This window comes from Ochotona princeps, chromosome 17 (assembly GCF_030435755.1).
Source record: "Ochotona princeps isolate mOchPri1 chromosome 17, mOchPri1.hap1, whole genome shotgun sequence".
Lineage (NCBI taxonomy): Eukaryota > Metazoa > Chordata > Mammalia > Lagomorpha > Ochotonidae > Ochotona > Ochotona princeps.
The window spans coordinates 53,089,195-53,111,724 of NC_080848.1; the positions used below are offsets into that span (position 1 = coordinate 53,089,195).

Here is a 22,530-nt window from a genome sequence, read left to right on the forward strand (position 1 = left end):
GAGAAAAGGCGTGGGCGCACAGCCGCCCAGAGAGGAGGAGCTGGAGTCTTAGCTAGTCACGGATGCTTCCCCGGGGCCGGCCGCCCTCACGTAGGGAGGTGTGAGTGCTGAGGACCGACCGGAAGACGTGCGAAGCCCGGACAGCCGGGCGCCAGGCCGCGGCGCGCTCCGCGCGCTCTCCCTCAGGGAACCGGCGGGCAGCCTGGCGCGGGGCGGGTCCGGCCTGGGAGGCGTGGCCAGCGCCGGAGGCGGGGCCGTGGGTGGCCAACGCCCCTGGAGGAGGTGTCGCCTTGGCAACTCCGCAGTTTACCGGCTTGGTCAACGGTGGTGTGGAGAGATGGCCGCTCTGAGGGGTTGCGCTGGGGAGCGAGGGTAGAGCCGGCCTACGAGCGTGTACCGTGAGACCCGTCAGAAGGGAGGCCTTGACGCCAGAGAGCTAGGGTACAGCTCAGGACAGCAGGAATTTGTGGTGTGACTCAGAGAGAGGGCGGCTGCATAATGGGTTCATTTACCGCATAATCCCCGCAGGCACCACCTCTGGGCGTGGGACCCACCTACACCTGAGACCTGCCAAGCTCCTGTGTGACAGTGTGGGATTAATGAGGCTCCAGGACTCCCCACGAGGGTCAACTGCCTTCATTACCACCTCCTGCCACACCCTTGTGGAAGTTGCCGAAGGCAGTCCCAGATGGCAGGAAGGGCATGGGGGCAGCACAGGATGGGTCCTCTAGGGAGGTTGCACAAGGCCAAGGCACAGAGGAGGTGCGTGCAGAAGGACGGAGAACATTGCGGATGAGCCATCCGCCACAGCCCGCCTCATCACCCCCATGTCTTTCTTCCTTACCCCTCTTGCATTCCCACGTTTCATGCACACCTGTGGTCCTCACCCTGCCAGGTTCTCCCTTGTCCCATGTATCCATGCTTCCTGCCCTCAGCCCTTTTGGCGAGCCTGCAGACTGCAGACCCCTCCAGGCTCGCACAGTGGACTCCCAAGTGCGGAAGGATCTCTAAGATAATAGACACCAGTGCTGCTGGTCTGTTACAGTTCGTTTCTGCCCTCCCACTCCCATAAGGAAAGCTTCCCAAGGACAAGGCCCATGTCTTTCTTTGCGAGACAGTTCCCCTGTAGTCAGTTCACTCCCCCAAATGCTCTCAATGCCCAGCCTGTGGTCTCTGCAAATCACATTTGTATGCTGCTGCTTCTTTAAGGAACACAGTGTAAGTTCACCAACATTTATTGAGAATTTTCCACTTGAGGCTCCGTGGCAGGTGAAATCTCCAAAGTCACACACAGCCCACATGCCCTTGCCTTTCTGTCCTGGGGCTGCATGCCAAGAATGAGCCAGAGGGGAAGTGTCACAGCCAGACTCTGGGAAGGCCATGCCCCATGCTCCAGGCCCCACTCACAGGCAACAGTCTGCTGTCACCTCCTCCTGGCCTTGTGCAGGGCACTTTGTCATCAGAAGGCAGACATGGACGTGGCAGGGCAGCAACACCGGCTCTGTTCTCTCAGCACAGAAGAGTTTCTGAAGGTCCGGTGGGCTCGCCAACTGGCCTCTGGAACACAGCTCCCATTTCTATACCCAAACCTGGGACTCGAGTGTAATTCTGAAACCTGAGGCTGAGGTTGGCTGATGATGACAGTTCAGGGTGGAGGGTTTGAGGATCAGCAAAAGAGCTGTGAGGAGCTCCTGAGAGGCAGTGGACTCCAGCTGCTGGCTAGCTTCAGTCCTTTGCGTGGCTCTGCTGGCTGCTTGGCCATTCCTCCAACACTCTTGCCAACTGTCCCAGAGCCCTGGCCACCAGGAGACCTGGAACCCAGGGCTCTCCTCCCTAACTCTGGCCTCCAACTGCCAAGCCACACCCAGAACAATGTCCTCCTTGGAGACAACAATTAGGAATATGAGGGTTAACAGAAGACGTGGAAGGCGGGACAACAGGGAGACACCACCACACACTGTGTTCAGTAGCTGGTTTCCCATATGCACACACGTGCACCCACACTGACACACGCACTCTGCCTCCCTCTGGAGGAAGAATAGGTTTGGGAGGAGAGGGGAGACCACCAGGAATGGAATCTAATATTCCCAGACTCAGACACAAGCACCAGTAGTTGTCATAGAAACATGCACGCATGACTGGGTGGGGGGGTGGCAATTCTTGCTCGCCCCTCTGAGCTATTGTATCCTTGAACTTTACCTCCAGTAGAGCCTTTTTTTGGACTGCATTGACCTAGTATTCACTCCCTGGGCTAGGGGCATAGCAGGGATACCCATCAGCTGGGAGCCAGGCTAGCTCAGTACCCACTGGGTAGTAAGTCTCTGTTTTCCTAAGCGGCAGGTTGAAACCATTCTTCCTTATTGCATCGGCCTTAGACGGGGTTTGTCTATGAAATCGGAGTTCGATTTTATTGGCTACCCCATCCTTCAGTTGTGTCCCTACTGACTGCTACCAGAGGTAGTGTTTCTGAGGACAGTGCATCCAATGAATGAATGTTTGGGCTTGGTCATCTCCTGGCTGTGCTGTCATTTTGTCCCGGCCTCTGCCCCTCCCCTAGCCTGACTTAGGGTGGGGGAGTACTGGAGGTGCTTGGAGAGGGCTCAGTGGCCTCCAGAAGCCCCTGGTGCTGGCGAAGGTGCTTTCGCCTTTCATGTTCCCCAGTAACTTCACACACCAACTGGGCAGGGAAGGCCCCAGGAAGTCCTCTCAGCCAACCTAAAGGAAACAAAGAAAGGGGCCCACATGGGGAGGGGGCAGAGGTCAGAGGAGGAAAAGGAAGCTGCCCCCACCCTGGGTCTCTGGCCTTGGGGATCAGGGTAGGGGTAGGACTTAGTGGAGAAGCCCAAACTGTTTTCTGGGAACGGCATGGCAGGTGCAGAAGACCACAGCTTCAGAGAGGATCTGGGTGGCCCTGCCAAGCACCAGCAATGGCTGTGGAGGTCGGAGGTGGAGTTCGCACCTGCACCTACCTGCAAGGTCCCCCATGATCTGATCCCTGTTTGCTCTTTGACCTTGCTCTTGTCTTCCCCTTTCTTGCTCTTGTGGCTTACACTGGCCCCCTTAGAAATGTCCAGTCATCCCTTGTGCCCTGGCATCTTTCCACTGCCTTTAGCTGGGACCCTTTTGCTCAATGTCACATGATGTACCTCCCTCAGGCTCATGTGTCCCTTCTCTAGGAGGTCCACCTCAGCTTCCCTATGCAACACTGTAACTCAGGAGGGTATCTGCCCCACAGTCTAGCGCCTGGGGTTCGTTACCCAACTCTTGCTTCTGACTCCAGCTTCCTGCTAATGCAGACCCAAGGAGGCAACTATGATGGTTTAAGTGATTGAGTTCCTGACACCCATGTACTGGGAGACCTAGACTGAGTTCCTCCATCCCAGCTCTGCTCTGCTCTGACGTAGCTTAGCTCTGACTTTTGTGGATACTTGGGAAGGAATCAGCGGATGAGGGAATATGTTTTTTTTTCCCTCTCATTTTATCATTCAAATCAATTAATTCTGGGCTGGCACTGTGATGCAGCACACAAAGCCATCCCTTGCAGCGCTAGCATCCAATAGGGGCACCAGTTCAAGTCCCGGCAGCTCCATTTCTGTCCAATCCAACTCCTTGCTCATGCATCTGGAAAGCAACAGAAGATGGCCATGGCTTGAGCTCCTGGCTCCCTGCTTTGGATTGGCCCTGCTCCAGTTGTTGCAGCTAGTTAGGGAGCGAACCAGCATACTGATTTTTCTCTCTTTCGAACTCTACCTTTGAAATAAATAAATATTTTATTTTAAGGTTTTATTTATTTTTATTGGAAAGTGAGTTACACAGAGAGAAAGAGAGACAGACAGGAAGATTCATTTGTTGATTCACTCCCCAAGTGGCCACAATGGCCGGAGCTGAGCTCATCCAAACCTAGGAGCCAAGAGGCAGGAGTCTGCACCAGGTCTCCCACACAGGTGCAAGGTCTCAAGGCTTTGGGCCGTCCTCAACTGCCTTCCCAGGTCACAAGCAGGGAAGGCAGGTTCCCAGATGGAAAGCAGGGCAACCAGGATTAGAACCAGCGCCCATATGGGATTCTGGCATGTGAAAGGCGAGGACCATAGCTACTAGGCTACCATGCCAGGCCATGTTTTATTTTATTTTTAAGATTTTATATTTATTTTTATTGTGAAAGTTAGATATACAGAGAGGAGGAGAGAGAGACAGATCTTCTGTTTGCCAATTCATTCCCCAAGTAGCCACAAAGCACCAGGAGAGGAGCTTCCTCTGGGTCTCCCACATGGGTGCAGGGTCCCCAGGCTTTGGGCCATCCTCAACCGCTTTCCCAGACCGCAAGCAGGGAGCTGGATGGGAAGTAGGGTCACCGGGACACAAATCAGTGCCCAAATGGGATCCCAGAGCATACAAGGTGAGGATTTTAGACACTAGGCTACTGTGCTGGGCCCAATAAATATTGTTTTAAAAGTAAATTAATTCTGGGCCTGGCTCAATGGCTCAATTGGTTACTATTTCCCTTGCAAGCTCTAGGATCTCATATGGGTACCAGTTTGTGTCCCAGCTGCTCCACTTCCCATCCAGCTCCCTGCTTGTGGCCTGGGAAAGCAGCAGAGGATGACCTATGTTCTTGGGACCCTGTCCCCACATGGGAGCTCCTGGCTTTGGATTGGCTCAGCTCTAGCCATTTCATCCACTAGGGGAGTGAACCAGTGGATGGAAGTTCTTTCTCTCTGCCTCTCCTTCTCTCTGTAGATCTGCCTTTCCAGTCAAAATAAATATATCTTTTAAACTTTTTAGCTTTGGGCCTGGTGGCGTGGCCTAGCGGCTTAAGTCCTCGCCTTGAATGCCCCAGGATCCCATGTGGACACCAGTTCTAATCTCGGCAACTCCACTTCCCATCTAGCTCCCTGCCTGTGGCCTGGGAAAGCAGTCGAGGACGGCCCAAAGCCTTGGGACCCTGCACCCGCGTGGGAGACCCGGAAGAGGTTCCTGGTTCCCGGCTTTGGATCGGTGCGGCACCGGCCGTTGCGGCTCACTTGGGGAGTGAATCATTTGATGGAAGATCTTCCTCTCTGTCTCTCCTCCTCTCTGTATATCTGACTTTGTAATAAAATGAATAAATCTTAAATAAAAGAAAAAAATTTTAGCTTTGTTTTTAAAAAAACAGAATGGTGGCTGCCCAACCCCGGAACTCTTGCCCCCTCTGCCCACTTTTGCCTTCTCCAAGGCCCGCTCACCCCACAGATGTCCATTCACTTTGGGAGCTCACTCTTTATTGTCTACCTCCCCTGCTAGCCTATGTGTGTCAGGTTCACGGCACCTACCACAGCCAGAGGCACATTACTTCATAGATAGTCACTGAGCGAGCATACCGGCATCTCTCTCACCTTCTGGGATCTTCTGCAGGGGCTTGGGGGCAGCCTTGGACTCCAGTCTCTGTCCCTCAACCTTAGTAGGTGTAGCTGGCTCTGAGCACAGTTCCTGTGAGCACTCTGGTTGGGGAGGAGTGACATTACAGTGACAGCCCATGGCACCTCCTGCTCTCCTCCCCTCACTTCCCCCCAGGGGAATACTCACCACAGTCCTCATAGATGGTGTCTGGGGAGCAGGGAAGGGGGCCGGGGGTCGGGAAGGCTCCCAGCCAGCGCTGCATGTCTGACCTGCGTTGGGAGTGGACACAGGAAGGGGCACAGTTGGCCCATGGAAGAAAGAAATTGGGAGGACAGGGGAAGATAGGGGCCAAAAGGTCAAGTCCAGGGACCAAGAGGTCAAGTCTAGGGGCCAGGAGTGTTTTGAGGGAGTCGCTACTCACAGGGATGAAGCCTGGAGTAGCCGGTGCGTAGGGCGGCCCTGGTGGTTACTGAGAAGGGAGAGGCGGAAGGTAGGGGGTCCAGATGGGTCTGGAACCTGCTGAGCTTGGACCAGGGAGCGGTGGGCATAGTCCAGCACCTGTAGCCGTTGACCGCTGCCCAGGGAAGAGGATGTTCAGAGGAGAGCTGGGAATTGTACCATTACTGTCCCCTCTCTCTACCCCATCCTGGGCTGGCTCCCACTCTGGGACCCACCTCTTGGGCCGAGTGATGAGCAGCAGGTCACTGAAGAGCAGCAGGCAGAGGGAGGTGATGCGGGGGCGCGAGGTGAAGAGTACGCCCCCCCGGCGGCACCCCAGCTCTGTCAGCTCGCCCTGCAACTCCAGGCGTCGCGACCAGGAGACCAGGGGCAAAGCCTGTAGGGGGAAGCACATATGATGGCTGGCTGGCTTACCCTGTGAGGCAGCCACTGGTGGGGGAGGCGTGGATGAGGACTGACCTTGACTTTGTGGAAGCGCAGCCTCTGGGTGAGCCGAATGAGCTCCTCTGTCTGCTTCATGCGGCCCACCTCCGCGCTGCAGCGCTCAATGATCTGAGCAAAGGACACAGAGTCACCCACCCTGGCACCAGCATCCCCCAGCCCATTCCACGTCCCAACCCAGGTCCCTTGCCACCTCGCTCTTGCCCACCTTGCTGACTGCACTCAGGGCTTTCTGTGCATTTTCCTGGCGGCTGGACCCCTCCTCTGTCTGGCGCAAAATATTCTGGGGACAAAAGAGGAAGCGTGATGGAGACCCCTGTCTCTGTGGCCCTGGAATTCAGAGGGGGTCCCTGTTTGAAGGGTGATGCCTGACTTGGTAAGAAAGTTCAGTCTGGGCCTGGCGCCGTGGCCTAGCGGCTAAAGTCCTCGCCTTGCACGCCCAGGATCCCACACAGGCACCAGTTCTAATCCCGGCAGCTCCACTTCCCATCCAGCTCCCTGCTTGTGGCCTGGGGAAGCAGTCGAGGATGGCCCAAAGCCTTGGGATCCTGCACCCGTGTGGGAGATCCGGAAGAGGTTCCAGGTTCCCGGCTTCGGATCGGCGCAGCACCGGCCGTTGCGGCTCACTTGGGGAGTGAATCATTGGACGGAAGATCTTCCTCTCTGTCTCTCCTCCTCTCTGTATATCTGACTTTGTAATAAACTGAATAAATCTTTAAAAAAAAAAAAAAGTTCAGTCTGAGGTTTATGGGTTTGGGCGACCAGCATCCATAAGGCAGAGACAGCTCAGCATTCACCATCCACCTGACCTGAGTAAATCCTGGTGCTTCTGAAAGCCTCAGTTTTTCCCATCTGGAAAAGGAGAGTAACATCTCCCATCCCCAGGACGCCAGCACAGCAATAGCATCATAGGGTTCAAGGAGGTGGTACTCGGCTTAGTTGTTGACACACAGTAAATCTAATGATTATTAATGATACAAATGATTATTGGTCACAAAGGTGTGCAAAAACTACGCTGGAAGAGTTAACAGCGCCTGGATTTTGAGGCAAGCGTTGTGTTGCAGGAGGCTAAGCTGCTGCTTCCTTTCTTTTTTTTTTTTTTTAAGATCAATTTATTTTGGGCCTGGCGCGGTGGTCTAGCGGCTAAAGTCCTCACCTTAAATGCACCAGGATCCCATATAAGCGCCAGTTCTAATCTCGGCAGCTCCGCTTCCTATCCAGCTCCCTGCTTGTAGCCTGGGAAAGCAGTCAAGGATGGCCCAAAGCCTTGGGACCCTGTACCCACGCGGGAGACCTGGAGGAGGTTCCTGGCTCCCGGCTTCGGATTGGTACAGCACCTGCCATTGCGCTCACTTGGGGAGTGAATCATTTGAGGGAAGATCTTCCTCTCTGTTTCTCTTCCTCTCTGTGTATCTGACTTTCTAATAAAAATAAATCTTTTTTGCTTTTTTACAGATTGATTTACTTTTATTACAATGTCAGATATACAGAGAGGAGGAGAGACAGTGAAGAAGATCTTCCATCTGATAATTCACTCCCCAAGAGGCCACAATGGCCGGAGCTGAGCCGATTTTAAGGCAGGAGCCAGGAGCTTCCTCCAGGTCTCCCAAGGCTTTGGGCCATCCTCGACTGCTTTCCTAGGCCACAAGCAGGGAGCTGGATGGAAGTGGGGCTTCCAGGATACAAACCAGCACCCATATGGGATCCCGGCACGTGCAAGGTGAGGACTTTAGCCACTAGGCCACTGCGCCGGGCCCTAAGTGCAGATGGAAGCTGTCTCTCATCCTCTATCGCTTTACCCTTCATATGAACCATTTGCTTTTTTTTTTTTTTTTAATGCTTAGGTTTAAATTTTATCTCCATCAGCTATTTCTGTAGGACCTGAAGTGTCATTCAGACCTTGCCTCAGTTTAGTCATCCATAAAGTAAGGTGGACAATAGATGCCCCCTCCACACAGCTGTCAGTGAAGCTAGCCAGGTATCCATCACTTGGAACTGTGCCTGGCTCTGCATGCTCAGTAGCTGCTGACCTATTAGGATTGGCGGTGTGCTTCCTGTGCTGTCTGTACTGAGAACAGATAAAACCGAATAAGAAGCTGATAATCTAGTTTGGGAACATTAAGGTCCCCACAGTTGGTGACCCAGTTAGGGAGGAGACACTACTGTGCAATCGCAGAAGAATCTTTCTCAAACATTTGTTTTTCTTGCAGTGCCATCTCTCTAGGAAGCTTCTTGGACTTTTTTTTTCCTCCTGGACCATGAAATTTCAGTTCTATAGGGCCTGGCGCGATAGCATAGCGGTTAAAGTCCTCTCCTTGAATGTGCCAGGATCCCATATGGTTCTAATCCCAGCGGCCCCACTTCCCAGCCAGCTCCCTGCCTGTGGCCTGGGAAAGCAGTCGAGGACAGCCCAAAGTCTTGGGATCCTGCAGCTGTGTGGAAGACCCAGAAGAAGCTCCTGACTCCTAGCTTAGGATTGGCTCAGCTCCAGCCGTTGCAGCTGCTTGGGGAGTGAACCATCTTCTTCTCTGTCTCTCCTCTCTGTATACCTCCCTTTCCAATAAAAATAAATAAATCTTAAAAAAAAAAAAGAAAGAAAGAAAGAAATTTCAGTTTTATAGACCTTCAATTTGGGATGTCACCTTGGAGGTGACGGCACTCTTAATGGTGGGGGGGAGCCTGATGCAAACGTGGGAAGGGGAGTCTTTAGGACTACCCACCACCCTGCCACACACCTCAGAGCTAAGTCAAGATCACACAGGACCAGAGGACGTTTGGGGGAGGAGCTGTGCAGAGCTGGCAGGCAGAAAGGGCTCCCAAGGTGAGAGTGTGGGGAAAGAGTGGGATGGGGTTGGGTACCTGCAGTAGCATCCGGAGCCGTGTGATTCGCTGGAAGGGCAGCAGCAGGAAGGATGGCAGTGGGAGCCGCTCACACTTGGGGAGGCTCTGCAGCCGCCGAAGCTCTGCTGAGAAGCGCACGTTCGTGTCCCTGCAGAGACAGGCCTGACAGTGAGCTGCGCCGATGCCATGCTCTGCCCTGCCTGGATCACCAAGCCAGCTCTGCTCTCAGCCCCATCCCTGCTTCCAAGATCTCCTTCTGCGCATCTGGGCTACAAGTAGCTGCCCCTTCTCTGTGGTTTTGCTTTCCACAGTTTCAATGGTAGAATCAATAGATTCAATAGAACATTGTACAAACACATGGTAAGTTTTAAGCTGCACAATGTCACGAGCAGCTGAGGAAATCTGACACCACCCGGCCGTATTCCAACGGATGTAAGTTATCCTTAGTCCAGCGTGTCCACGCTGTATACACTATCCTCTGTTAGTCCCTGGGTAGCCAGCTTGGTTATCAGATTAGCGGTGGGGGGGGGGGGGGGGCAGGTCTCACAGGGTTTGTGTCCAAGTACCTTAATCTTACTTAATAATCGAAGCAGCCAGCACTTTTTTGTTTGTTTGTTTTTGTTTTAGTGGTATACCATCATCACTGTTCTGTTACTAATGATCGCTGTTGATCTCTGTGCCCAATTTACAAACAAGACATCATCCTAAGTGTGCACACCGATAGCAGAAAAGTTGGTGTCTGAAGGGTCAGGTGCTCTCCAAGTCAGCCCCTGGAGGTCTCCGGGGGACAAAGGCACTCACATGAGGCGGCTGTAGGTCTCCTCCTGGTACTGCTGGTTCCGCACATAATCCACATAGACAGAGAAAGGCCCCACAGCATGGGTATGCACCACGTCACACAGGTCACTGATGTGGGGAGAGGAGCGCACCCGGGACAGCAACGTTCCCAGGAACCTGCAGGAGTGAGCAGGCAGCTATGAAGGGGGGTACGGAGGGGGAGAGAGCTAGAGCCTCCCTAAGGTGGTGGTTGGGAGGGAAGGCCCTAGCCGGGCCACAGAGGAGGCTAGGGGAGACCTCACTGACCGCTCGCTGACGCCCTGGACGCGCTGCACATTGGAGAAGAGGGTATGGTGGTCCCGGGGGGTGAGCGTGTCTCGGAGTGCCTGGCTCAGCACGAAGGTGTCTGTCAGCAGCCGCAGGGAGCGCAGGTAGGAGGCCTCGGACGTGACCACCTCAAACAGGCTCTAGGAAGCCAGAGAGTCCAGCACATTGCTGGCCTCTGACATGGACCACTTGCTCCCTGTCCCTGTGCTGGCCCTGCCCAGCTCCTCCCTCCGCCATGCCCACCTCCTGCATGCGCCTCTCCTGGGGGCTCAATGTGTCCAGGAGGCCACTGGCTTGCACAGCTGGAAGCTCCTGCCACAGGGTGTTCCGGGGCCCAGGGGGGCGGGCCAAGGTAGCTGTTTCTCCAGGGTTGGTGGGTGGGGAACCCCCATCCTCACCAACTCCCCACAACTCTTCTGACAGCACAGCTGCTCGGTAGGTCTGGTAGAGAGGTTCTAGCGGGGTAGAGGGTATGGTGCACACAGAGCCCTTCAGTCAAGTTCAGGGCCCTGGAACACTTCCCCCATTGCTTGATGGGCATTAGCAGGGACCACCACCATCCAGAGGCCCTCACCGTCCTGCAGGGGCAGCTCCCAGTTCTGTTCCTTCAGCCCCTCCAGCCCCTCCTCATCCCTGTGGAGAAAGAGGAGAGGAAGTCCCCAAGGACCACTGGTGGGGCACACTCCAGAGAGTGCCAGTCACATGACATGGGAAGGGCCTATACAACCTTCTGCAGATTGCGTGGAGGGACCCTGACAGCTCCCCAAGTCAAACCCCAGATTCTTAGATGTGCCTCTTCTGGGGGAGGCCCCCAATGAAGCAGGCCCCATCCAGTCCTGTTGTCTCAACTACCATGCACCAGAGACTTACAAGTCTCAGTTCAGCGGTTTGTGACCCAGTGAAACTCTATACGATTGAGCTTAAACTCTTTAAAAAAAATAATGAACTTTTTAAAATTATGTATTTATTTGAGAATCAAAAAGACAGACCAAAGATGGCAAGGACTGGGTCTGAGCTGAAGCTGAGAGCTGGGAACTCAATCCAGGTCTCCCACAGAGATGTCAGGAACCCAACTTCTAGAGTCCTCACTTGTTTCCAGCAGGAAGCTAGAGCTCAGGGTAGAATCAGGCAAACTCAAACTCCCACACCTCACTACCACCTGACGCTGTGTCTCCCCTGCTCACTGAAATACCGCATCCCCATGCACCCTAGCTAAAAACAACAACAACAAAAACACCCTCCTGTGTGATTGTTGCATACATCAAGATTCAAGATCTTTCTGAGGATGATGACCAAGCCTGGATAACATGGTAAGGGGTGAGTGGTGAGTGCCACATGGATTTGCAGGCACCTGCAGTGGAGGCTGAGGAAGAGGATCACATGCTATATGCAGGCCCAGCTCCTGAGCAACACCACAGCCCAGCAACTTCAGGAAGAGTTTGGGATGATTATTCCCATTTCACAGATGAGGATCCTGAGATCCAGGAAGGTTGAGAATTTGTGCAAGGTCACATAACCAGGAATGGATAGAACTGGATTAGAAACCAGGAGTGGATGGACAATGATGTGGTGTCGTAACACCTGCGATGCTAGCATCCCCTGTCAAGGCACCTGTTCCAGTTCCAGCTGCTTCCTGCACCTGGGAAAGCAGCAGAAGGTGGCCCAAGTGCTTGAGTCCCTGCAGCCATATGGGAGTGCCAGCCCAGGACCAAGGCACTCATTTAGGGAATACACCTGCGGACACAATCTCTGTCTCCCTCTTTCTCTGTAACTCAAATAAACAAGCAAAATTTCCAATAAAGGGGCCCGGTGGTGTGGCCTAGCGACTAAAGTCCTTGCCTTGAACGCACCGGGATCCCATATGGGCGCCGGTTCTAATCCCGGCTGCTCCACTTCCCATCCAGCTCCCTGTTTGTGGCCTGGGAAAGCAGTCGAGGACGGCCCAAAGCTTTGGGACCCTACACCGGCATGGGAGACCTGGAGGAGGTTCCTGGTTCCCGACTTCGGATCGGCACAGCACCAGCCGTTGCGGCTCACTTGGGGAGTGAATCATCTTGGGGAGTGAATCATCACATGGAAGATCTTCCTCTCTGTCTCTCCTCCTCTCTGTATATCTGACTTTCCAATAAAAATAAATAAATCTTAAAAAAAAAAAAAAGATTTCCAATAAAGAAGAAACCAGGGCTGATTATGTCTAGCAGTTCAGTCCTGCTTCCTTCCATTTATGTGGAGATGGGAGTTACTTAGGCCTGCAAGTTAGCCTGCCCTCAGGTAGTGGCAAAGAAAGGGGAGAAAGGGTTGGGGCAACCAGTACCTTCCTTCCACGGCTGCTGGAGGGGTGCTGTGAGAAAGAACTCCATCAGGACTGTCCCCTGGAGACAGAAACCCGAGTGAAATCAGAGACCTGGACCACAGTCCCAACAGAGTCCATTGCTCTGAAACCCTCTACTCCCATCTGAGCCAGAGCAGCAGGTGGCAGCACAATGGAGTCCAGGGCCACAGGCTGTTTGTCTCTACCCTGCTCTTCTTCACACCACCCAGAGATTCCGCACCTGTTTGGATTCCGTCTTCAGAAGGCAGGTGCATATCTGGCTGTGGGGGGTCCTCAGGCACCGTGGTTTGGTCCTGCCTGGCCCGAGCTGGCTTGGGAGGCTTCAGGGGCGCCAGATGCTTGCGCTCCGCAGTAGAGCGGTAGGAGGTGAGAACCACAGGGGGATGACTGATGCCGGGAGGGTTGGGGCGGGAGCGAGAGGCCCGCAGAGGGGAGGCCCGGCAGGGGACTCTGGGGCCATCCCCAGAGGCCCCCACTGGCACCCATCGGAGTTCTAGGCCTGGCCGGGAGGCATGACAGATACAGGGGCAATGAGGTGGGCAGGCCAGAGCAGTATCTGTAAAAGAGACAGGGGGATCCTGTGGTAACACTCCTCAGGGACCTGGTCCCACTCTGTCCAGGGAGTCTTAACCTGGTCCAGGAACTAAAATGGTCATGTCCAGTACCAGAAGCCTCTAGACCTCCTCCCTTCAATCCCCAGAAGAATGCAGAACGGATTTCCCAGATGTGGGATCCAGATTTGATAAAGTAGCCCCTGAAGGTTCCCGTTGCAAAGTGTTACAGTAGGAACGGGATGGAAGTCAGGCCACCTGCTCATGTGCTTACCTGCAGCACCGTTCTCCTGGGGCCCACCTCCAGTGGGGGCACCCTGGGGAGCCTCTCTCTCCCCATTCACATCAGCTCCTCCTGGGGAATCCCGTTCCGTAGCATCCACAGTCTGGGTCCTGCCTTCAGTGCCCCATTCAAACCTGCCAGCCAGTCTCCGCACGGTGCCAGGCACCGACGAGGCTGGGCTGTCCTGGGCCAAGCCCTCAGCTGTAGGGAGGAGTGGGAGCAAAGGCGTGCGGGGCAATGTAGAGGGCTTGGGTGGGGGGACAGGGGAGCGGGGAGCAGGTTCCGGGGAAATGGAGCGCCTGGATACAGGGCTGGGGGTGCGGGAAGGTGAATCTGGGGAAGTCTGGGAGTCAAGGCTGCTTCTAGAAGCAGAGGGGGGCAGGAGGGCGGGAGGCTTGAGGGATGCGGCTGGGGGTTCCCAGAAGAGGGGGGTGCACATGAGACCTGGGGCATCTTTGGAGGTTCTTGGAGGGGGTGTTTGTGGAGAGGAGCCATTCTGGGGAGGAGGTCCTGGGGAATGGGCAGTCCGGGCACGAGAAGGGGGCCGGGGGCGGATGATTCGAGGGGGCTTCTGGGTAGGAGGTGTCGCTGTAGGAAGGGACTGGGCCGACATTGTCCTCTGAGCTCTTCAAAGGGTTGGGGTGCTCTGCTGGAGTCATCCCCTGAGGAGGAGAGGGAAAAAGACACCGACCCCCATTAGTGTCATCCCCAGCAGGGAAGTCTGGTGCTGGCTCCACCTTCCTGTTCCCTTCTCCACCCCACTCTTCCTCCTCATTCTGTTGCATGTCTGCCTGATGTATCAGTGGTATGTGTGTGTGTGCCACAGTCAGTACTGCACCAGAGTTCATGAATGGTGTGTTGTGAGCACATAATCCTTTGGTGTTTAGGGTAGGTATGCAGCAGGTGTGTGGGGTGGGCAGCATGTAGGGTGTGGCCTGCCAATGAGCAGCAGGTTCAAGTCCCAGCTGTTCCACTTTCAATCCAGCTCCTTGCCAATGTGCCTGGGAAAGCAGTGAAAGATGCTTGGGCCCCTGCCACCTACGTAGGAAACCCAGAAGGAATTTCAGGCTTCTGGCTTCATAGTGACTAGCTGGGGAGTGTATCAGTGGATGGAGAAACTAACTCTCTCTCTCTGGCATTCTGCCTTTCAAATAAAAAAAAGACAAATCTTAACAACAAAAAAGAAAGCATAGAAGGTAATTGGTGACTTTTGACCTGGCAGTTAAATCACCTGTAAGGATATTTACATTGCATGAATCTGCCTTGATCACGTGAACAATACTCATGCCCCCCCATCAGAGTGCCTGGGTTGGACTCCTGGCTCTGACTCCAGCTTCCTGCCAATGCGCGCAAGGCAGCAGTGAGGGCTCAGATGACTTGATTCCTATCACCCTCGTGGGAGAGCTGGATTGAAGTTGCAGCTCTTGGGTTGGGTCTGGCCCAATCTGGGTCATTGCATGCCTGAACCAGCAGATAGTAACTGTCATGTTCTCTGCTCCTCAAGTAAATAAAAATTTAAAACAGAGAGATAGTACAAGGCATTTCATTAAAAAAAAAAAAGTTTATGGAATACAAAATTAAAAGAAAAGCGTATCTTGCTACAAAAAAAAAAAAATTGTTTTGAAAGCCATGCATACAAGCATTCTTCAAAAGCTAGTGGCTAAAGTCCTCGCCTCGCCTTGCACAGGAATCCCCTATAGGTGCTGATTCGTGTTCAGGCTGCTCCACTTTCCACCCAGCTCCCTACACCTATGTGAGAGACCCAGAAGAAACTCCTGGCTTCAGACCAGCCCAGCTCCAGCTGTTGTGGCCATCTGGGGAGTAAAGCAGCAGATGGAAGATGTCTCTATTTCTCCTTCATTCTAAATCTGCCTTTCCAATACAAATAAAAAAATCTTAAAAAAAAAAAAAAAAAACCCAGGTGACTGAATAGCATAAAAAATTCGCATGGCTTTCTATTATATTTTTGCTCCAAAACTAATGTATCTTTTTTATTCCATTGTCCACGAATTTTTTGAAGTCCTGCAGTGTGCAAGACAGGAGGCAGTGTGTTTGTGTGTGTGCTGTCGCAGGGCAGGGAAGTGTGTGTGCGCGCAAGCCCGCGCCCCCCGGCAGGGCTGCGAGGGATGCCTCACTGTTTCCCTGCTCCACCGCGTCCTCCGCCCCCCATTTCCCAGTTCCTCTCTCCGGACTCTCCCTTTCCGGATTATTTTTAGTCTCCTTTTCCTGCCGTGAAGATTCCTGGAGCCTCTGACCCCGGGAGACCAGGAGGCTCCCAGACACAGTCTCTCTTGCCCTTAATCCTCTTATCCCTGCCCAGTTCCAGGGCCTGGTCACCTATCAAGAGACAGAGAGAGACCCCAGTGAAGGTCTGGGAAGGTGAACAGAAAGCCGAGCTGGGAGAAAGCCATATAGAAGGCCGGGACTAGAGGATCCAAGCTTCCCTACCTCCCGCAGGCAGGAGGCTGTCCTCTCCTGAAGGCAGGAGGGTCAGGACCTGTGGGCAGGGCAGCCTCAGATGCCCTCCAGGAGTGGGCAAGAGAGACAGAGCCACAGACAGGGTCCCGGAAAAAGCTGTGGGTTCAGGGTGCGGGACTGGGATCCGGGTAGCTGCAGGTCCCCTGCACTCTGGCAGGAAGCCATTCAGAGAGGTGGCCCGCTAAGTAGCTTGGCCAACTGGCCTAACTCCTTCTCAACAACTGCCCCGACTCCCAGGGAGCCAGCACCCCCCCCCCACGCCCCACCACACCCCCATATCCAGGTACCTGGATCTACTTCCTCCCTCACCCCCCACACTCCAGCCTCTTGAAGGGACCCAGGTCCTCAGGCCCCAAGTACTCACCCCGAAGTCCCCTCCACGCTCAGTCACCTCCCAGGGCTGAGTGAGGAGGGCAGGAAACAGGAATCCGCCTCCAGACCGGACACCCACCCCTCCCACTTCCCCCTCCCCACGCTGCTCTCCACATGCGCACACTGGGGGCCAGCGCCCAGGGCGTGGGGCAAAGCTAGACCCTGGGGTACAGTTCTCGCTGTGGGTGCCAATATAAGCAGGGGGCTCACAGGGTGACGGTAGGTTGGCTGTGGCATGGAGCTGCATGCGGCCTGGGAATTCAGGTGCTTCTGTCTTGGCTAGGGGATGCTGTGTGCGTCCGCACATGGTGTGTCTGGCCATTTCGACCATGATTGGCACGATCACCCATCTCTCCTTCAGTTTACAACCTGTCGTTGGGGTGTGAGCCAAGAAGCTGTGTCATACTCTGGGCACACTCCCCCCCGCCAGGCTCCCCTCCCTGGCCCCACTGTAGCTGTCCAAGAGCTTACCTTTATCTGTTTGGAAGTTCTTGCAGTCTTCAGCCTGTCCCGCCTGCCCCCTCGGGAGCAAGGAGCTCGGGCAGGGCCGAAGATTCCGAGTGTGTCTGTTCTGGCCTTTTGGGGCGGGACAGAGGACCCAGATTGAGATCTCTACGGAGGAAGCCAGTTCCTCCGCCCCACCCGGCCATTGTGTCAGGAGTGCGTGTGTGTGTGTGTGTGTGTGTGTGTGTTTACAAGAGATGGCAGTGTGGGGGAGACAGGCACAGGGCAACCAGAGCTTGGCCTCCTTCAGGGGGTCTGACACTTGCCAGGACCCCTGCTAGTCTCTCAGCCCTCACTTTGCTGGGTGCCAGCACCTGGCTCCCTGTCCCATGGAGCTGGCTTTCATGTTGACTGGTCAGCAGTCCCTGCTCCTGGGGGTAGGTGGCCAGGAGGGTCCCTCCCACCCTCTAATTATTTTTCTGTGGTTGAGGAGCTGAGTCCCCCAGGGCAGGGGGTGTGTCCTATACTCAGCAGAGTAGGGAGATGGAGTCACACCCCATCGTGGGAAGAAGTAGTGTGTTGGGAGGCAGATGGGAGAGCTGGCCATGAACCCCAGAGGCCTCTGCCCGTATAAGATGTTCACACACACTCCTGACAAGACCCAGGAAGCTGACCTGAGAATATGTTCCAATCAACACAGGCCTGGGCAATCCACACTCCTCCTGTCCTTCTCTCTGGCTTCAGGGCCTTTGCACTGGCTGTACCCCCTATTCAGAAGCCTGTACGCCCTCCCCAAACTAGAGTGCCTCAGATTCAGCTTCTCAATGAGGGTTTCCCCTTGAAGCCACAGCCTTGCATCTGTTCTCAGGCCTTACAGCCCATGACTTCTCTTTTTTACACTTAAATTTTGTTTTTGATGATGTTTACATTGTTGATTAGGGTGGGAAGGGTCGAGGATTAGGGGAAAGTGGGTGAGACCATTGTTTCCAAATTTTCTTATTCTTGTTCCTGAGTCTGGGGGAAGAGGGGAGATAAGGGTAGAAGCCACACCCAGCCTCAGTCCCTGGAGATGGGGACAGCCACCTGATGTCATTCCAGTATCCTCCATGTGGAGAATGCTCCTAGGGTTCTTGCTCAAGTGATTTTGGCAGTTTTGAAATACTGTCTCTCTTGCTGATCCAAAGATGAGGAAGTGCTTCCAACGTCCATTGGCTGACACAGTCCACCAATCCAACCCAGAGACTTGGCTTGCCCAGATATTTACTGTCAACGTTCGGTTGGGGTAGTTGACCAGTTTGTTCTGCCCTCCATCCTCTGCTGTGGGTTCATGATTCCTCTTATGTCCCCTCCCTACAGACCGGTTCCATGATACTGTTGATCTCACATACATGTGAGGGCCAAGACACATTCTTCCAGGACTCACATCCAGATCTTGGTGGGTGTCCGCTCCCAGAGCCTCAAGACCCTAACAAGGAGCTTCAGCTACACCTGTGTAGCAAAGCAAATCCTGCTTTGTTTCTACCGAAATGAGAGTATATGAATTTTGCTGCTTATCAAAAATAACATTTAAAGGGGTCGGCCTTGTGCAGGTAAAGCCGCCACCAGTGATGCTAGCATACCATATAGACACTGGTTCGAATACTGGCTACTTCACTTCTGATCCAGCCCCCTGTTTATGGCCTGAGAAGACAACAGAGCATGGTTCAAGTGCTTGGGCCCCTGTACCCACATGGGAGACCCGAAAGAGGCTCCTGACTCCTGGCTTCACACCAACCCATCTCTAGCCATTGTGGCCATCTGGGGAGTGAACCAGCAGATGGAAGATCTCTCTCTGTAAATCTGCCTTTTTTTTTTTTTAAAAGATTTATTCAGTTTATTACAAAGTCAGATATACAGAGAGGAGGAGAGACAGAGAGGAAGATCTTCCGTCCAATGATTCACTCCCCAAGTGAGCCGCAACGGCAGGTGCTGCACCGATCCGAAGCCGGGAACCTGGAACCTCTTCCGGGTCTCCCACGCCGGTGCAGTGTCCCAATGCATTGGGCCGTCCTCAACTGCTTTCCCAGGCCACAAGCAGGGAGCTGGAAGGGAAGTGGAGCTGCAGGGATTAGAACCGGCGCCCATATGGGATCCTGGGGCATTCAAGGTGAGGACTTAAGCCGCTAGGCCACGCGGCCGGGCCTGTAAATCTGCCTTTTAAATAAAAATTAAAGAATTGTTTTAAAAAAAAAAACTTCCACAGCTTATTATTAAAATAATATTTATAAAGATAGCTAGGGGCCGGAGTTTGGTGCAGCTGTTAAGACACCACCACTTGGGATGCCCACACCCATGCTGAAGTGCCTAGGGTTAAGTCCCAGCTCTGCTTCTCATTTCAGCTGCTGCCTGTGTACCTGGGAGGCAGCAGGTGGCAGCTCAAGTATAAGAGTCCCTGCCACTCATGTGAGAGACTCAGAACAAGTTCTCAGCTCCTGGCTTTGGCCAGGCCTAGGCTGAACAATGTGGGCTGGTTCAGATCAAAGCCAAGAGTCAAGTGCATGCACCATCTTCCACTGCCTCCTTAGATGCATTAGCAGGAAGTAAGAGAGGTAGCAGAGCAACCAGGACTCAAACCTGTGCTGATATAGAATGCCAGTGTTACAAGTGACAGCTTAATATGCTGTGCCTCCTCTCCTCTTAAGCTCCCAACAGACAGACCTATCTGGAAGCTTTTCACCTGTTGGGGCAAGATGTCCCACCCTCAAGGGCAAGAGAGTGTGTTTTCTGTAACTGGAGTTCCCTGAGGATAATTCTAACATTTCTGATCAAGAGGAGGTTCCATTGGGTCCACTACTCAAAACAACTGCAAAGATGAAAACTGTGCCTTCTCAGACCTATCAAAATCACTTTCTGGGGCTATTGTTGTGGCATAGTGAGTTAAGACACCTCTTGCAATTCTAGCATTCCAAATGGGTGCTGGTTCAAGTCCCAGCTGCTCCACTCCCAATCCTGCTCCCTGTTGGTGCACCTGGGAAGGCAGTGGAAGATGGCCTGGGTCCCAGGACCCCGACACATGCGGAAGACCGAAATGAAGCTCCTAACTTCGGCCTTCCCCAGTCTTGGCTGTTGTGGCTGTTTGGTGAGTAACCAGGAGTTGGAAAATTATCTCTCTGTTTCTGCCTCTCTCTGGAAAAAAAAAAAAAATCACCATCTATGTGTGTCCCCATCTCATCCCAAAAAAGAATCCAACTTTTGTGTGAACATATTTAATTTCTTTTATAAACATTTTGATAAAGAAGTTGAAGGGTTTGGCTGTCCCTAACCATGTTTCCACCATCCCCACATAACAAAAGGTTTCCAGTTTCCAGTATATTCCCAAAGAGTTGTTGTAGTCATCAAGTCTGATGCTGCTTTCTTTCCTTGCTTTACAGCCAGTTTCTCATTTTGTAATATGCCTGTACTCTCTCCCGGATCATGCTCTTCATCAGCTCGAATGGACTGTCTGCCGATAGCAGTCCTGGTCTTCTGAGAGCCTCCCTGGGAGGTTCTAGTGGAACAGCCTGTCCCTGACCCCTGACCCAGCTTAAATCTACCCTCTTCCTTTCATTAATGGAGGTTGGCTAAAGAATAGATACATCATGACAACCCCATGGGGAAGCAGAAGTTTCTGAACCTCTCCTCTAAGCTTGGAACCATCTGGACCCTGACTTCCCTAACCCTCAGGCATGAACAAAACTGGTAGGGAGGTAGCAGGGAGGTGGATGAGAGCCACCAGCCTGAGGGAAGCAGAGCTGAAAGATGCAGGCAGCCCAATGGCACCCTGTGAGCCCTCCGGAACTTGAGAGTCCCAGCCCCACTCTGTTCCCTTCTGTGCCACAGCAGCTGGAGCTGGGATTTCTTCACTGCTCAAAGGCTTTTAGCCAGGCAGGACACTTGGGAAGCTCACAGCTTTTACTGCTACAATTAACACTGCAATGAACATCCTTGTCCAAGCTAAGAAACACTTGGCAACCTTCTATGTCAACTGGCAGTGGCATTAACAGAGTTGACCGAAGACATTGCCGTGTGATTGCTTTTGACTTTGCTGGAAAATTCTTCTCTGGAAGGATAGAGTGGGCCCATGTCTCTCTCTTTGTATCCACATCATTCTTTCTTCTTTTCTACATTTGATCTTAGCCAAAACGCCGAGAAGCAATCTCTTCCTTCATTTCTTAAAGATTTATTTATTTTTATTAGAAAGGCAGATATACAAAAAGGAGGAGAGACAGAGAGGAATATCTTCTGTCCAATGATTCACTCCCCAAGCAGCTGTAACAACTAGAGCTGAGCTAATCCAAAGCCAGGAGCTTGGAACCTCTTCTAGGTCTCCCACGTGGGTGCAGCATCCCAAGGCTTTGGTGTGTCCTTGACTGCTTTCCCAGGCCACAAGCAGGAAGCTGGATGGGAAACGGGGCCACCTAGATTAGATCTGGTGCCCATATGGGATACTGGTGCGTGCAAGGCGAGGACTTTAGTCGCTAGGCTACCATGCCAGGCCCCAGAATCTTTTTTTTAAAACTTATTTATTTTTATGGGAAAGGCAGATCCACAGAGATAAGTTGAGGCAAAGATCTGTCCACCGATTCACTCCCCAAGTGACCACAATGGCTGGAGCTAAGCTAACCTGAAGCCAGAAGCCAGGAGCTTCTTCCAGGTATCCTGGCAAACGTGCAGAGTCCCAAGGTCTTGGGACATGCTGCACTGCTCTCCCAGATCCACAAACAGGGAGCTGGAAGAGAAGTGGAACAGCCAGGAGACAAACTGGTACCCATATGGGATCTTAGTGGTTGCAAGGCAAGAATTTAGCTTCTAGGCCAGCATGGCAGGTCTGGGATATTGCTCATCACTCTAAACCCACAGGGCCCTTGACGGGGTCTGCACAAGCCAGGAGCAGCCAGTGAACGTATTCCCCTCTCTTCACTGGCTGCAGAGACTGTTTCAGGAAACAGCATGGAACACAAGCAAGCCCAAAGCCTCATCCACGCAGGGCAGCTCAAGAGACCAGAAAATGGACTCCATGCATTTTCAAGGATTTGTCTGGCAGTCCTTCCTATCATGAATGGCACACGTGCAGCAGCAGATGACCAACAATTGGTCTTCTCCTCTGGGGACACTAAACTGGTGGTGCAGATTGTTGCCACTACTGGTAACTCCTGGTGAGATGGCCTAAGAACAAGACCCATGTAGGGAGTCTATGTGGAGAGTTCTGTTACGTGAGTGAATAGTTGGATCACGGGCACCAACATTATGGCTTCATAGGCAAATGCCAGGGACCTTTTATGGCCCTTTATGTCTCAAGACAGTCACACCAGATCAAGAATCAAGCCAGCGTGATGGGAGATGGGGGGGGGGGCGCTGAGGGCCCCCTGCAATAGCCAGGGAGAAGAGGAACAAGGCAGGAGGAGTTTGGGGTTGCTTGGGGCCTCAGCAGGCACAAGTGTCCCGAAAGGCGTTGATTCAGCCAGGGCAGCTACAGCAGGGGCGCACGCAGCTGCTTCAGGACCAAATTCCACCACAGAGCCAGGAGAACCGGATTTCTTGGCAGGAGTGGGAGCAAACACTTTGAACTCTGCTAGTAACCTTTATGCAGAAGCCGAGATGACTGTCCTCCCCTCCCCCCACCCCCGGTCGCCCCCATCCTGGAGGATTGTCTGGCTGGCTCGCCAGCCTTAACGGTTTGAAGAAAGTCTCCAGGCAATCCCAAGAGCTGAATGCGATGCCTGCTCTCCCAGGCCTCCTCCTTCTCCCACCTCCGCCTGGAACCCTGCCTCCATCCAGAGCGTCATTCCTTACACCCGCCAGAGGGTCCTTAGTGCTGTGACCTGTGCTAG

The 22,530-nt window shown here is 53.4% G+C and overlaps 1 protein-coding gene across 2 annotated transcripts; it reads right to left on the bottom strand.

Moving 5' to 3' along the window:
- Nucleotides 1-1,225: 1,225 nt before the first annotated feature.
- ARHGEF15 (Rho guanine nucleotide exchange factor 15) lies at nt 1,226-16,876 on the bottom strand. Of its 2 annotated transcripts, none has more exons than XM_058676198.1 (17): nt 16,709-16,876; nt 16,230-16,606; nt 13,379-14,049; nt 12,774-13,109; nt 12,536-12,593; nt 10,796-10,854; nt 10,465-10,676; nt 10,201-10,361; nt 9,919-10,071; nt 9,136-9,265; nt 6,485-6,559; nt 6,295-6,387; nt 6,051-6,211; nt 5,798-5,950; nt 5,563-5,645; nt 5,373-5,477; nt 1,226-2,715 (listed from the first exon to the last, which is right to left on the bottom strand). In XM_058676198.1, the coding sequence occupies exons 3-17, from the start codon at nt 13,998-14,000 to the stop codon at nt 2,564-2,566; spliced, it is 2,553 nt and encodes an 850-aa protein (XP_058532181.1). In that variant the 5' UTR covers nt 14,001-14,049; nt 16,230-16,606; nt 16,709-16,876; the 3' UTR covers nt 1,226-2,563. The 2 variants fall into 2 exon arrangements, with proteins under 2 accessions (XP_058532181.1, XP_058532180.1); XM_058676197.1 differs by having other exon boundaries at nt 16,448-16,606; nt 16,709-16,875.
- Between the last annotated feature and the right edge of the window lie 5,654 nt (nt 16,877-22,530).

Excerpts from the sequence above, each read along its gene's own strand:
- ARHGEF15 (XM_058676198.1), bottom strand. The coding sequence starts at position 14,000 with ATGTCGGCCCAGTCCCTTCCTACAGCGACACCTCCTACCCAGAAGCCC. Across the intron at positions 13,110-13,378 it reads CCAGGAGAACGGTGCTGCAG|ATACTGCTCTGGCCTGCCCA; the intron begins GTAAGCACATGA and ends TCTCTTTTACAG. Across the intron at positions 6,212-6,294 it reads TGCGCTTCCACAAAGTCAAG|GCTTTGCCCCTGGTCTCCTG; the intron begins GTCAGTCCTCAT and ends TTCCCCCTACAG.